The 16488-nt window shown below is 37.6% G+C and overlaps 1 protein-coding gene across 1 annotated transcript; it reads left to right on the forward strand.

Moving 5' to 3' along the window:
- The first annotated feature begins 484 nt into the window (after positions 1-484).
- On the forward strand, positions 485-10191 carry SLC35G1 (solute carrier family 35 member G1). The gene is made up of 3 exons (XM_027839846.1): positions 485-698; positions 5357-5537; positions 9102-10191. Exons 1-3 carry the CDS (start codon positions 485-487, stop codon positions 9853-9855), a joined length of 1149 nt encoding a protein of 382 aa, XP_027695647.1. The 3' UTR covers positions 9856-10191.
- Positions 10192-16488: the final 6297 nt, after the last annotated feature.

Raw genomic sequence — 16488 nt, forward strand, 5'->3', positions numbered from 1 at the left:
TTGCGAGGGAGTTTGCTACTATGACATTTCAGTGAATATCTTTGAAATCAGCTCCCGGTATTCTCTGGCGGACTCTCCAATGGTAAACATAGAGGTGCGGACTCTTGCGCTACACCGCTTAGGAAAGCTGACGCACAGAGTACTTTCAATCTGCGGTAGTGCGATGGGGGTGTCCACCAGCCCGTGCTAGCTGAGGGGTGCTCTACACACCACATGCGCGAGTCTCATAAATTCACAGGCTTGAGCTCTGGGTTTAGTTTGTAACTACCAGGGGGCTCCCAGGGCCGCAGGAGACCGCGAGGGCGGCGGAACTGATTGGCCCAGGAGTTTGCGGGGAAGCCCCCGCTCCGGGAAGTCTGGGGAAGCCTCTCGCGGGCGGGGGGCTGCGAGGGGCGGCCGCGCGCATGCGCCGCTCCGGAGGCTGCCGGAAGAGCCGAGGCTGCGGAGCCGGCCGTCGCCAGTGCCGGCCGGCCTGGGCAACAGGATGGGCGGCGGGGGCGCTGTGACTGCCGAGCCACAGGAGCCCGAGCTGTTGGAGCCGGCGCTACAGGCTCCGGAGGAGGAGTCCCTGCGACTGAGCGGCCGCCCGGAGGAGGAAGCGCTGGAGGCGGTGGACGCAGCGGCGGCGGCGGACCCGGCCCCTTCGCAGATCGCAGCGGGCGGTTGCTGCCCTTGCGCGGTCCCAAATGAAAACCCCGGTGAGTGCGGCGGGCTGGCCCCGAGGTCCCGCTGCCGGCGCCCGCGGCCCGGGGAGAGGCTGGGGCGACCGGCGAGACTCCGACGGAGCATCCCGACCCCCCGCAGGAGGGGTGCGGAGCCCGGCAGGGCTATGCCCCCCCCTCGGGACCTCCCCCGGAGCCGCAGTCGTCTGGGCAGCCGGCCCCCAGGAGATAGCCCTGGCGAGAACGCGCGCTGACGCCCCACGCCTGAACTTGAACTTGACCAGGTGCAGTCAAGTGCGTTGTAGCAGCGCATCGCAGAGCCCGTTCTCCCCCTGCGCATCTGGCTCAGGGAGCCCCCGGCTCCGGGGACCGGTGGGTCTGGGCAGAAATGGGGCGGGGGGGGGAGTGCAGTTCTGTTAGTTCGGGGTGAACGCCAAAATGCTGCTTGCTTCTCAGACCCCTGCCCCATTTTTAGAAAACATCCCATCTCCAAAATTAGTTTCAGTTAAGTTGAACGGCATGGATGGAGCACCCGTTAGGTACCGTATAGCAGATTAGGCTAGAAGTAGAAAAAGTAGAAAGAAGTCTATAGAATGTATGGGATTAGGCAGTGGGAAAAGTATAGAAAGTATTAACAAATTCTTTATAGAATGTATAGAATTAGATTGAAAGTCCCTTTGCATGTAGTATGAACGGTGGAAAGACGGGTGTGCTGGGAGCAGACCCGAGTTTTTGTCCTACCAACTCATTTTGTGACCTTCAGTCAACTCACTTCCTTGCTCGGGCATTTGGTTTTCTCATCTATAAAATGGACAGGTTAGAATAAATACTTGTTGGTTGGTTGGTTGGTTATGTGGTCCCTACAGTAAGTGCCTTCCAGCTCCTGTTATAGTCCATAAACTAAGGTGGGGTGTGTGGTTCAGGGTGTGGCTCCTCCTTCAACTCTTTGCAACTGACTAGTTATAGCATCTTATCTACCTAACAATCGACTGTTCTAGTCTAATGCTGAGTGGGTTATTTTCCACACTCATAAAATTATGATATTTGTTGCTGGCAATTCCTTAATAACTCTGTAGTTTTCTCTACCATAGCATAAAGCACATACTTGCTTATTCTGTGAAATAATGTGGTAAGATTTATCTTTTTGGAAGATAATAAAGATCACTCTTCATTTCAGAAAGGATTACTATATTGCCAAATGATTGAAGCTAAATAACCATGTTAAAATACGAGGTGTACCTCCAGCTTTCTTCCCTTTGATGGAGGTTCGAGACCCACAGGCTTTACAAAACATTGCACATGTTTTTGGACTTTTTTCAATGTATCTATCCATCAAGTGTGCTGATTTTTTTTTCCTCCTTAAAAAAATGCAGTTTATGGTATGTGATTGCTTTCTGGGAGGAGGTAGGGAAGAGATACTGGGAATAACTATGATGATGTAAAAAACAGAAGACAGAATGAAAACTTTAAAAATAGAGGGTGTCCCAAAAGTCTTAGTGTAGTTTTTAAGCATTAATAGCTTAAAACTTCACCAAAACTTTTGGGACACCCTTTGCTTAGGGTTTCAGTAGCCATTTTTAATAAACAACATTTAGTAGGTTTATTGCAACTAGTCAGGTTGAAGCAATTGAGGCTCTTTGGTTGAAACAAAGTCATTTTGGAAAACAAACCTTAAAAAGTAAGATTAAGTACCATTACAGGTCGTTTTTTCTCTCCCTTTCTTTCTCACATATAGCCAACATCTCCCCAAATCTTTTTAAAAAGTTTTATCTTAAAAAATGGATAACCTAATTTCTTTAAGTTCTTTGTAAACTTGAGCATTATAATCACAGCTGAAATTTATAATAGGGTGCTTTGGCTTAACTTCACTACATGGCTTGCATTATTTGGTTTCAAGCATTGCTGTGGAAGAATGTTCTCTCCTATTCAAGGAAAACACACATTAGAAGGCCAAATCCCACTTCAGGTGATCTCCATCACTGCTCCCCTCTGTTATTGCCGGTAACTGAAATGTGAATGTAGTTTGGCAAGGTCTAATCAGTCCAGGTTGTTCATTCCCATTCTACTTGATATGCTTAGGGCCTTCCAGAACTTTTTCTAGACCACCTTTATAGACATTTTGCCAAATTCAATTTATTATTATTATTAATTAAATGCCTACCATATAGAAAATACTCTAAAGTGCTAAAGGAGTTACAGAAGTACTTGGGGTTCCAGTCCTTGAGTTTACAATCTAATAGGGAAGAAGATGAGCCAGTCTTTGTCTCATTCAGCCTTTCCAAAACCTAGCACTCTTCAAAAGGACCAATTCAAGTGCTTCCACTTCCATGAAGTTTTCTCTGATCATTCTCATTCCCAGGAGTCTCTCCCCATTGAACTGTGATAACACAGTATCACTTGTTTGGTACTTGGATGCCTTGTGACATCTCTTGTATTGCTTTCCAAGTTACTTGACTCCAAATGTTCTCTACTTGTTTAATGTGCCTATATCTTATCTTCCCAGCCAGATCTGAAGCAGTTTTAGAGGGCAATGATAATTTGGTGAGGGGCTTATTAGTGTCTATCAGTTTAAATATGATTAATCCCCATCCACTACCTCTGTGTAGCCAATCCCACCCACCCACTCCCCACTTGACTTTTCATGACCCTGTTCCACTTGTCCCAATTATGAATATAATTGTATTATATTTGTGTGTGTGATTAGAGCCAAAATATACAGTTTAAGTTAAAAGAATTTCTTATGAAGTTAAAATATTTCTTGAAGAAAATGTAATAAAATTAGGTATTAATGACTATAACTATGGAATTACAGAAAAAGGGAAGTATTTCTATCTTAGGGTTGTTATTTTCTTTTTCTTTTTCTTTTCCCCATTCTAATCCAGGAGTTCAGGCTCCATGAATGTTTTTCTTTAAAAAAGAATCTATTTTTTTTGGACTTGGAGTATGAAATTTCAAAAATGTAATTTCTAAGTCCCAACCACAACTGAGGTATGTATTTCACACCAGTTAATTTGCAACAGTCTTTAAATTTCATTCTTCTGAGATGAAATATGCCTAGTTTTTGTTTTCAAACAGAATATAAACTAGGAGTTTTGGGCTACATACATTAATGACTGCTGCCTACAAATTAGTCTGCAGCCAAATTTATGCACGTAGGTATTTATATAGTGAGGAAACCCATTCTTAAAATACAAATGATAAATTTTTAGAACTGTCCTTGGAAAATCTGCTTCCATGATTATACTTACATTCCAGGCTGTGAATTACCTCACTCATAAAAAAAAGAAAAAAGAAAAAAAAAGAAAGTAATGGTCCTCAAGAGTTGAAATGTACATGAAAGCTCTTTGGTATTTAGAATTGTAAAGTGACTTATACATTTATAGAAATAAGGCAGTTGTTTGTTGTTGTTTTTAACAGGGTACTAGCAACATCCTTAAGCAGTAGTGTTTAGTGGCTAACTCTGTACATTCATGTTTTGAAAATTATAATTCTAGTTTGCAAAGTTTACAATGTGGTTGGATTTCCATCCCTTACTCAAGGATCTGAGGGTTGTATGAAATTGTTGTTTCTTACATAACTGTAAAGTTCATCAAGGCAGCTGCGTTTGAAAATCTAAATGGTTTTATTGTTAGTAGTTTAAAAAGTTTTAAAAGTTTGTGGTACTTTATGTTCTGTCTTATCCCAGGCTGAATTTACTTGTGCCACAAATTATACTACCACCAGGGAGAAGACCCTTGGCTATTGCTACTATCCCCCACCCCTTTTATAGAAATATAAAGAGATATAGACATTTATGGTTTACTTTGAAGCTCATATGATCAGCAAGGAAGTCAAAAATCCTGAAGTCATAGATTTAGAATAGATTTAGTCAGGAGTCTGTGTCTGGTCCAACCTCATCATTTTATAGATGAGGGAAGCAAGACAGATACCACAGGTAGAAAGTAGCAGAGAAAGGATTTGAACCCAGGTTTTCTGACTTCAAATCCAGCATACCTCACATAAATTTCACATAATAAAAGTCAAATCTCATTTAAATAAAAATGAAATAGTTGTGTACTCTTGTGAAAGGCATTATAATTGGCTCTCTGGAAATTACAAAGAAGTATAGGATTATCCTTCTGTTCTCCAAGTGTTTACTGTCTACTGGGGAGATAAGACCTGGACACATGAAAAGCTAAATTTAACATTTCAAGATAACTGTAGAAAGGATCTCCATTTGTTAGCTAATGCCGCCTCCTAGTGTTGCTAAAGTGATTCCCTGCCTTGCATAGAGTGCTTTTATGACATACATTTTTGTTTTAACCCATAATAGTTAGAGAATACTTCTTGCATTTGAGAGGCTGTAAATACATGTTTTCAGAGGGGCCAATGAAATTTTCCCCTACCTTGTTGCCAAACCATTTTTCAGGAGTTTTCCTGTTATCTTGACAAGGAGCGTCCTGGTTTTATGACATAGACAATGTGAGGAGTGAATGGTATTTTTATAATTTTTTTAAAGTGGCTATGTACAAATATCAGACGTGGGGAAAAATTGATGCTTGGGATAGTGAGTGGATGGCTTAAAAGGTAAAGTTTGTGAACTCATTCATCTTTGGAATACTATGGCATTTCCTCCAAATTTCTAACTTAAATAACCATTTGTAATAGAAGTATTTATGAAAACAAAAGCTAATTGGAATTTAATCTTTTTTCAGAAGCTAAGAAGAAAGTTACCTGCCCTGGACTTGGCTTGTTTTATACATTATTGTCTGCCTTATTTTTCTCAGTGGCCTCTTTATTAGTAAAAAAAATACAAGATATCCATTCAGCAGAAATTAGTGCATTTCGATGTGTGTTCCAAATGTTATTTATTCTTCCTTGCTTAATATATGAAAAGTAAGTATGACTTTTTTTTTTGAACAATCATCTATTTATTTGTTTTGTGATACTTTTTTAAGTTAATAATTTATTTTTAGTTTTCAGCATTCACTTCCATAAGCTTTTGAGTTTTAAATTTTCTCTCCCTGTCTCCCCCCCATCCTCCCCAAGATGGCATGCAATGTGATATAGGTTCTACATATACATTCCTATTAAACATATTTTCACATTAGTCATGTTGTAAAGAAGAATTAGAACCCACAGGAGGAATTACCAGAAAGAGGAAATAAAACAAAACAGAAGCCAAAAAGAGCAAATAGTATGCTTCAGTCTGCATTCAAACACCATAGTTCTTTCTCTGGATGTGTCTTAGATCCTTCCATTGCTGAGAAGAGCTAAGTGTATCAAAGTTAATCATTGCACAATATGACTGTTATGTGTGCAATGTTCTCCTGGTTCTGCTCACTTCACTCAGCATCAGTCCACACAAGTCTTTCCAGGTTTTTCTGAAGTCTGCCTCCTCATCATTTCTTATAGCACAATAGTATTCCATTACATTCATATACCACAACTTGTTCATTAATTCCCCACTTGATGGGCATCCCCTCAATTTCCAATTCTTTGCCACAACAGAAAGAGCTGCTAAAAATATTTTTGTACATGTGGGTCCTTTTCCCATTTGTATGATCTCTTTGGGATACAGCCCTAGAAGTGATATTGCTGGGCCAAAGGGTATGCACAATTTTATAGTCCTTTGGGCATAGTGCCAAATTGCTGTGCAAAATGGTTGGATCATTTCACAACTCCACCAGCAATGCATTAGTGTTCCAATTTTCCCACATCTTCTCCAACATTTATCATTTTCCTGTTTTGTCATGTTGGCCAATCTGATAGGTGTGATGTGGTACCTCAGAGCTGCTTTGATTTGCATTTCTTTAATCAACAATGATATAGAGCATTTTTTCAAATGATTATAAATAGCTTTAATTTCTTCATCTGAAAACTGCCTGTTCACATCCTTTGACCATTTATCAATTGGGGAATGACTTGTATTCTTATAAATTTGACTTAGTTCTCTATATATTTTAGAAATGAGGCCCTTATCAGAGACACTGGTTGTAAGTATTACTTTTTACTGTAAAATGAGGGATTTAATAATTATTCACAATTGTCAAACCTAAAATTTGTCTTTTTGTCTATAGAATATTCATTGACCTCATTAACATTGATCAATAATCTTTTTGTCAATGTTCCTATTCATTACCAACTTTCATTGTGTCTTATACCAATAGAATATATCTGCCTGTAGGAGATTTCCCACCCCAATTTCCATATAAACCAAAAGGAAATGTAGTACAAAACCTTTTATTTTCTTATCCCCATAAAGTGGGGGAAGGGGGGGTTACAAACAAAGGAGTGGGAAAAGGGAACAAACATTTTAAGAGCCTACTATGAGTCAGGCACTGTGTTAAGTACTTTACAATCATTATCTCATTTGATTCTCACAATAACCTTATAAGGTAGGTGTGATTGTTAGCTTCATTTTACAGTTGAGGAAATTGAGGCAGACAAGAGTTAAATAACTTGTCCAGGGTCACATAATTAGTAAGTGTCTGAGGCTGGATTTGAACTCAGGTCTTCTTGACCCCAGACCTAGCAATCTGTCCTCTGCACCACCTAGCTGCCTCATAAGAAACACACCTGCAAACATTTTGAAATGATGGTATGTTCCTGAGTAGTGACTTCATTCATTCTCACACCCATCTACACTACCACCAATTATTTTTATTTTTTGATATGGTATATTGTTATTGCCAGCAGTCTTTTCTAAGCTGCAGATGTTTCATTTTATTATTCTAATTATTATATAATATAATAATATTAGTAGAATAGACTATAATAGTATACTATAGAACATTCTATATCCTAGAATAATATTATTCTGTATGATGTAACAATATTTTATATGTAGAACATACAAAAGTATTAAATTAACAGATCATTTGATGCTTACATGGGGAAGAGAAAAGCTAGTCAACCATTGACTTCTCTTTCCCTACCAATTTGCTCTCACACCTGTCCTCCACTCTCTCTTTCTGCCTTCCCTGTGTTAGGAGTATCAGACTGTAGCCCTCTAAACCACACCAGAGTGCTATTGGGCGAAAGGCAAGCAATGAGCTAGAATTCTTTGGATTGTTTTGGGAGCAAGGATGCTTAACTCTCAAACTGGAACTAGAAAGAAAATCCCAAATGTAATTTCAATTTTCAATTTCTTAATTTTTTTTCAATTACTTCAAAATTTCAATTATATTTCAATTACTTAAAAATATTTCCCCTCTCACAAACACACATTCAGAGAATCTTGCATTATATACAGGACCTGAGAAGTCAATTCAGTCATCTTCCTACCCCATGAAGTGATTTTCTGTATAATACTTTATTGTCTGACCAGTGGTTGTCTAGCCTCATTGTTACACAAGACAATCCATTTTTTAGATTTTTTTTAAAAGTCACTTAAAATGGTCTTTCATGCCAGACATTAAGAAATTAATAAAAGAAATATGTACACCTAGATTCTAGTTAACTTTGTCACTCAATGCCATATAAAAATTGTGGGTCTTAATTTTTTAGTGAATAGGAATGAAAATCCAAAAAATATGGGTTTCCCAAAAGTCTTAGTGCAATTTTAAGCTAAGCTACTAAAGCTTAAAACTGCACTAAGACTTTTGGGACACTTTGTGTTTTAGAGATGATAACCAGCTAAGAATCTGATAAGCATTGGATGTTTGTGAAGGTAGGGTCTGTGCAACTGTATTTATTATGTCAATATTATTTTAGGCTTTCTTTTCAGTTTCTTTAAAGGCACAATTTAATCCTTTTAACTGGTCATGTATGATTTGCTAAGAATGCCTCTTATGATATGCACTTCTCCCAATGTTAATGCCAGATATTCACAGATAATGCACTCTCAAATCTAGACTCTTAGAAGGGTATCTAGCTCTGACGCCAATCATCAGTACTTTATCCTATAATTACTTATCTGTTAATGTGTTCATCTGTTTAATCTGTTAATAACAATAACATCAATCAGTCAATAAACATTTATTAAGTGTACTTCGGATACCAAAAGAGGCAAAAGGCAACCCCTGCCCTCAAGGATCTTACAATCTAATGTCAGCTCTTTGAAGGCAGGGATTATCTTTTGTATTTGTGTCCCCAGGGTACACAGTAGGCATGTAATAATTGCTTACTTGTTTGATATATCAGCATCTTTGTTGATTGTGATGATTGTAGTCAATCTTCAACTCTTTTATGTTGTATTAAGTTTTCCAAACAATGTAGTTGGATTTAAAGTCAACAGCTGGTCAGGTGATTCTGGCTAAAACATTTTAATTCTTCTTTTCCACTTTATATCTCCTATTTTCTGTAGTATTAGCCTCTCTTGTAGAGCACATCCTCCCTAGACACACATCCAGCTAGCAGTACATGTAACTCATTAGTGAGTTTCCTTTACAGAGTAGCTGACATTTGCACATCAATACTGAGTTAATGTGACATGCTTTTCTTTATTTTAATTTGCAGGTTGGGGTTTTTGGGACCCAAAGGCAAACGAATTTTCCTTTTCCTCAGGGGAGTCTTTGGTTCCACAGCAATGATCCTTCTCTACTATGCTTTCCAGTTAATGCCCATCGCTGATGCCACTGTTATCACATTTACTACTCCAGTTTTCACTTCACTGTTTGCTTGGATATATCTCAAGGAAAAATACAGTGTTTGGGATCTTTTCTTCACTATCTTTGCAATTGCTGGCGTGATACTTATCGCAAGACCACCATTTTTGTTTGGCTACAACACAGAAGGGATGGAAGAAAATCATTCCTATCACCTTAGAGGAGCATTAGCAGCTTTAGGTGGTGCAATGTGTGCTGCTCTGACTCTTGTTATACTAAGAAAGGTGGGGAAATCTGTGCACTATCTGCTGAACATTTGGTATTATGTAGTGATTGGACTATTAGAATCTATCATCGTACTCATTGTAGTGGGCGACTGGCGTCTACCTCATTGTGGTATAGATAGGCTGTTTTTGGTATTAATAGGACTTTTTGGGTTGGGGGGGCAGATATTTCTCACTAAAGCAGTTCAGGTAGAAAAAGCAGGGCCTGTGGCCATAATGAAAACAATGGATATAGTTTTTGCTTTCCTACTTCAGATTATTTTCCTTAATAAAATGCCAACGTGGTGGACAGTGAGTGGTGCCCTTTGTGTGGTAGCCAGCAGCTCTGGAGCTGTCATTCGCAAATGGTACCAGAATTCTCAAGTAAGACATCAGTGCTAAGATAAACTTGTCAGGTAGAACTTCATGCCAATAACACAGAAAATTTTAAGGTGTATTTTTATTAATTGGTCATACAGTTTATGAGTTTAGTAATAGAAGTATAATTTTTTGAAAACAGCATATGTATTTTTAATAGTTTTAAATAACTTGGCTAGTTTGCTCTCCCTGATATTATGAATTTTATCAAAAGAAAAAAATTTGATTCAAGTTTTTTTTCCATGACTGGAACAAAAAAAGTACATGTATAATGCTTTAAAAAAAAAAAAAGAAATGTATTGTCTTTATTGTGAGCACCTGAGTAGAAGAGGAAATTAAGAATATTTTGAGCAACACAAGGGCCAAATTAGCATTATATTAATTAAGTGAATAAATATTTACATTTATAAATTTTAGCATAGTAAACAGAAACTTAAAATAGAAGTCTCAATTTTTTTAAATAGTGCAAATCCATTTTTTTTAGACCAAAGCCTAGATCTATAAAGTGCCTTTTCCATGCTAATACTAGAATTTGACAGGCAAAAGCTTCACATTTTTTTAAAAGGCAAAAAATCCTTCAGTCAAAATTGGCCAAATGTTTAAGTGGCCACAGTAATTACATCTACAGCCTACAATTTTAATTTTCCTATGTCATTATGTATAATTGCATTCAAATTTTGATGTTTATGGTTTCTCATTTCAGTTTTTCTAATCATAAAGGGGCAAAATGTGGAATATTTTAACCACATTTACAGCCTAATGTGATTTCCTCCCAAGAAAAGGTAGTTTTCTATAAATCTGTTATAGATATTTAAAGCAATACCAAGTGGAAATCTCTCAGGATTCTAGGTAACTTTTTTAAAATTATTTTTTATAATAACCTCTAAACCAAAAACATGGCTTAGAGAACTTTGGTGTACTTTTAAAAGCCAACTTTTCTAAGCAATATTAGTCATCTTAATTTGTGAGAGTAGACTTTTTTTCCAATGGAATTGGAATGTGGTTCCTTATTTTTTTAATGTCAAAACCTGTTGTCATTATCTTCATGACACCTTGAATGGAAAAAATAAATATTTCACCGCACATAAAAATGATGGATAAAATAATTGCTGGTATGTTATTGTATGATGTATGTATATTAAGTCCATTTAAGTTAAATGGTAATGGGGGTTTTAATAAAACATTTCATATGTAGCATTCTGTCAAGCCAGAATTTACCATGCCTTCAAATGGAAGAAACTGTAATATCCAGAAGACCATTTGATAGCTTACTTGCTAAGTAACTTAGTGTAAGATGATTGGATTTGGGGGTGAAAGACCTGGTTTTCAATTCTGGCTTTTGCTGCCCATAATTTTTGAGCCCTGGCTAGGTCACTTACCACTGGGCTTTCTATTTCCTCCCATGTAGAACTTCTGGCTCCAAATCTTACAAAAGTAGTATGACCTCTGTGTTGGTCCTAAGCACCTCTCTAATGAGTATTTGATGACATTTAACTCCCTCATTACCCCAAGCTGTCTTCCCTGTTGTCATAATCCTTGAGCCGCTGAGTTGGAATAATACAGCTTCTTTTCCATTTTCTGGTCATTTATTCTGAAGGTGCAGGGATTTGAGGTCCTATGCCTTTATGAGATTGTATTTTCCTTTCTGGAAATAATCATGAGAATACTTTTTTTTTTCTCTCATTCCTTCGTGACTGAAGAATTGCAAGTGAAGATTAAACAGAGATTAATTTTTGCCTACGTAATTAACCTGGCCCATACATGATCTGTTAATTGAAATGTTTGCAGAAACATAAGTTCCTAACTGTCTCTGAAATCATGTTAGAACTGGGATTTCAGAAATTAACAAATCCAGGGATTCTCAGAGTATGATCTGGGGACCCCCTGGGCATCCTGAGACCCTTTCAGGGGGTCTATGAGTCAAAACTAATTTCATCAAAATACTAAGATGTTTTAATTTCTGATATGATAAATGTCAATAGATAGAACTCTCATAAAAGTTCCCTGAGGGTCCTCAGTAATTTTTAAGAGTCTAAAAGAGTCCTGAGACTAAAAAGTTTGAGAACCCACTGACCTATCATTCTGCCTCTAACCCTTATTCCCCCATCCCTTCACATATCCAGAGAGAGGATTTGATTTGCCTCCCCCCATGTCCTTTTACCTATTATATTTAACTCTCCCTAATACCATGATGAAGCAAGGTAAGTAAACTATTCTATACTTTACCCAAAGGTGATTTAAGCCTCATAGGGAACACAACTGTAAATATCTTATCCTATGCAGCGTCCCCTAGGATCCTGAAAGTTAAGTCACTTTGAATGTACACGTGGAAAGTTGATTTTATCGGTGTAATTTAATCACTAGGAGACCACGATGAAAGGTTACTTCCTCTCCAGACTTTTGCTTCAGTCTTCCAACCTTGGAACTCTGAAGAACTTACTTTAGAGCAATGTGATTTTTTTTTAAAGGACTTATAATGTTTAAAATATGCAAAGGCCTATATGTTGTAAGGCTATTTTCGGCATATGTATTTTGCAGAGATTGTTACTATTTCTTGAAAAATAAAATATTTTAAGATGTTTTTATTTCATAAACACTAATAAAAATAAACATTAAGAATAAGCATACTTTCTTTTTCATGAAATAACGAATAGCTGATTTTTTAACCATAAATCCCAAGTGGAAAATAGTTGATTAATCAATCCTAGGATGCATTTCTTGTTCTTTTTCCTTCCTAGCGTGCTTTAGTGTTTTTATGATTTCCTCAATGTGGTTTGTAAGTTTCGTAACCCGTCAGTTACTTGGAGTATGATCTTGGCTGTTTGCAGTGGCTAGAATGATTCATCACCTCAACAGCAAGCAATATTCTGGAGCTAAGCCAATGCTCAGACCTGTAGTAGTTTGTAGTTTGTTGACTTAACCTCCAAGAACCCAGGATTTTACTCCATAACAAAGCAAGGGATCTGAGTAGAATATTGGTCAAGGATTTCTAAGCATAGATGAAATCAAACTTGAAATGGGCATATATTGCACATTTCTGAACAAAATATCTCAGAAAATAATGAAATGATTTTCTGTTTCCATGCAAACTTAACATTAATTCAAAGGACTAGCACATTAAAAAATAATTATCACTAAAACTTTTTCTTGCTATAAAAATGAATTTCATTCAATATATGATACAGTGTTATGAGCCTGATTAAGAGAGGAGCTTGAAAATTATTTTTGAATTTTCCAAAAACTAGTGTTTACTCAGTTTCCCCTTACTGGGTTCATTTACTTTCTTCCCCAAATTTGAGACAATACTCAAATTATTTTAAAAAATAATTTAGAAGTAGTGATTATCCAAATAATTTTCCCCAGAAGATAGCTGCTTTTTCAAGAAGCAGTATCTGATATAATAATGATAATAATAATCTGATCAGGAAGGCTTGGGGAAGAAAAAAACCCTTTGAATGGGGTATGAATTTTTTTTGCTAAATAGGAGCTGTTTTGATAAATTTATCCACTCTGTTTCAATAATCATTTTCAATCTGTTGGCTTTCAAATAGCTATCTTTATCACTGTCCTTTCTCCCCAGCTCTAATCCTCCATCTACTGTCTGTTGAGTGTCATCTGGCTAGCCTACAGCACCCCAGATATAATATCACTTACAATATAAGTTACCTATAGCCTGCTCAAATTTTAAGTTTGTGTTTGACTTTTGATGACCTGGCAAACACCGCCATGAGTCATTCCCTCCCTTTTCCTCTACTGCCTAGTCTCATAAGGACATTTTTGTGTTGGTTTCCTTGGGAGAAATGCAGCAACAGGAGGAATGTACCAGGTGGCTCCCTCATTGTACTTGGCTAGACGCCAACTGCCTATTGGACCACAAGGCCTCCCATTATGCTGTAGTGAAGGACTCCCTGGCCAAACATCCTCTCAACTCTAAGTTATTCTCCAAACTTCCCCAAAATTTCAGAGTTGGAAGATAGACATTAATGATTGATTTGATGTCAAGTAATGGAGTATGCCAGGGATCTGTTCTTGGCCCTATGCCAGTTTTACCAATAACTTGAATAATGACTTAGAAGGCATGCTTATCAAATTTACAAATGATAACAAGTCTGGAAGAAATAGCTAACATACTGAAAGGTGTCTTCTAGTCTAACCCATGCCTGAAAAGGAATATCCTCCATGATGGAGTCAATAAGTGGTTATCCAGTCTTTGCTTGAAAAACTCCAGTGAGATAAACCCCCTGGGACTAGGGAGTGGAAGGTGTTAGGGAAGGGAATACACAGACAGAGGTTACATGACTTGCCCTGGGTCACGCAACTAGTAAATGTCTGAGGCTGGATTTGAACTCAGGTCTGCTTGACTTCAGGCCCAACACTCTATTCATTGTGCCACCAATACCACCCATTACTAATGTAGGTTATTTAGATCTTAGAAAGCTCTAATTATGCTTTTTGTGATACCAAGGCTAAATTTGCCTCTTTGTCCCTTCTCCCAATTGCTTCCAGTTCTGCCATTTGGTACCAAAGAGAATAAGTCTAATCAATAACGATTGCCTTTCAAGTCCTTGGAGACATATTCTTAAGCCTTGTCTCCTCCAAGCTTATTAGGATATCCTATGTCCTTCACCTCATCCTCAAGTGGTACTTAAGGCCCCTCACCATATTGGTTACCTTCTTCTGGACAGTTTATCAGTCTCCTTTATTGAAGCAACATGGAGCACTGGATAGAGGATGGGGTCTGGAGTCGGGAAGACCTGAGTTCAGATGGGCCCTCTGACACTAGCTGTGTAAACAAGTCATTTAACCTCTGCCTCAGTCTCCTCATCTATAAAATAGGGATAATAATAGCACCTACTTACCAGGGCTGTTGTATCAAATGAGATAATAATTATAAAATGCTTGGCACAGTACCTGGCAGATAGTAGGTGCTATATAAGCGTCAGCTATAATGATAATGATGTCCAGAGCCGATCACAATGCTCCAGATGAGATCTGGCCAAGGCAGAATATAGTGAGATGATAACTTCCTATCTCTGAAACCTTTGCCCTCTTAATATAGGTGAAAATCAGAATAATTTTTTCCCCTGAAATGTACTGCTGACTCATATTGACTACTGATCAAATGAGATATTTATAAAGTACTTAGCACAGTACCTGACACATAGTAGATGCTATATAAATACTTATTCTCTTCTCTTTTCCCTTCCCCAGTTTCTCCCTATTCTGTCCTTGTAATTGTACCCATGGGTAAGACTTGAGTATTTATCTCTATTAGATTTCATCTTCAATTCAGCCCAATGTACTAACCTATCAAGATCTTTTGGGTACCTTCCAGTGTGTTAGCTATTTCTCCCAGACTTGTTTCATCTATAAATTTAATAAGCATGCCTTCTAAGTTACTATCCAAGTTAATGGTAAAAATGGCATAGGACCAAGAACAGATCCCTGGGACATTCCATTGGAGACTTTTAGCGACATCAAATAATTAATGTCTATGCTTTTAGTCTAATCATTCAATAAATTCCAAATCAATTGAGTAGGATCTCTTAAATAAAATATTAAAATATTAATTTAAAATAAATGTTAAGTGAAATATTTAAGATGTCTTAAATAGAGGCCATACTGCCCTTCATATGTTCCAAAAAAAATCTGTCTGCCTTCATCTCTCCATCTTTTCCACAAGAATAGCATGACATATTTTATCAAATATTTTGCCAAGATCCAGGTAAACTTTTTTCTACAGCATTCCCCAGATCTACCAGTTTATTGGCCCTTTTTGATGAAAAAAATTAAGGTTTTTCTTTTGATAAAGAAAATTGGCATGACCTGTTCTTGATTAAATCATACTGGTTCTTTCCTTTTCCAGATATCTGTTCAGTAACCATCTCTTTGATACCATGTTCTAAAATTTCCCAGGAATCAAAATCCAACCCATCCAACAGACAGCTGCCAAAGTGATATTCCTAAAGTACAGGACTGACCATGTCATACCCAAATGCCTCTTTGGGGCATTTAAAGCTCTCCCCAAACTCTTCATTCCTCTCTAGTCTTTTTACATAGTACTCTCCCCACGTGCTCTAAGGTCTTGCCACATTATTTGGCCTCCTTCATGTTATTCACATGCAAGTCTCCAACTCCTGGTCTCAACACCTTTGCATTGGGTGTCCACCATGCCTGGAATACTCTCCTTCCTGACTTCCAGATCTTGGAAACCCTCTTTGACTTCAGGCTTGAGCACTACCTTCTGCAAGAGGCCTTTCTTGACCATTTCTGCTGCATGTTCTTCCCATTCAAGGTTATCTCATGTCTGTTTTGGACAGGTCTTGTGCTTACCTCAATGTATACATGTTATCTCCCCTGATGACAAATGTAAACTCCCTTAGGGCAGTTACATTACTCCTCTATTTGCTTTGTATCTCTAGTGCTTAGTACAGTGCCCAGCATATATTAGATACCTAATAAATGCTTATTAATTGATTGATTTATGATATAGCCAAAAAATTAGAAGCAACAATCATTATTAATATTAATATATTTATTAGTATTAATTTATAATTTATAGTTGCTATATGTTAATGAATATTAATATAGTAACCTTTTGTTGACTGCATCATGAAAATGGCTCTCTATATACAATTATAGTCTCTATAGAAAAAA

This window comes from Vombatus ursinus, unplaced genomic scaffold (genome assembly GCF_900497805.2).
Source record: "Vombatus ursinus unplaced genomic scaffold, bare-nosed wombat genome assembly UNPS02014833.1, whole genome shotgun sequence".
NCBI classification, from domain to species: Eukaryota; Metazoa; Chordata; class Mammalia; order Diprotodontia; family Vombatidae; genus Vombatus; species Vombatus ursinus.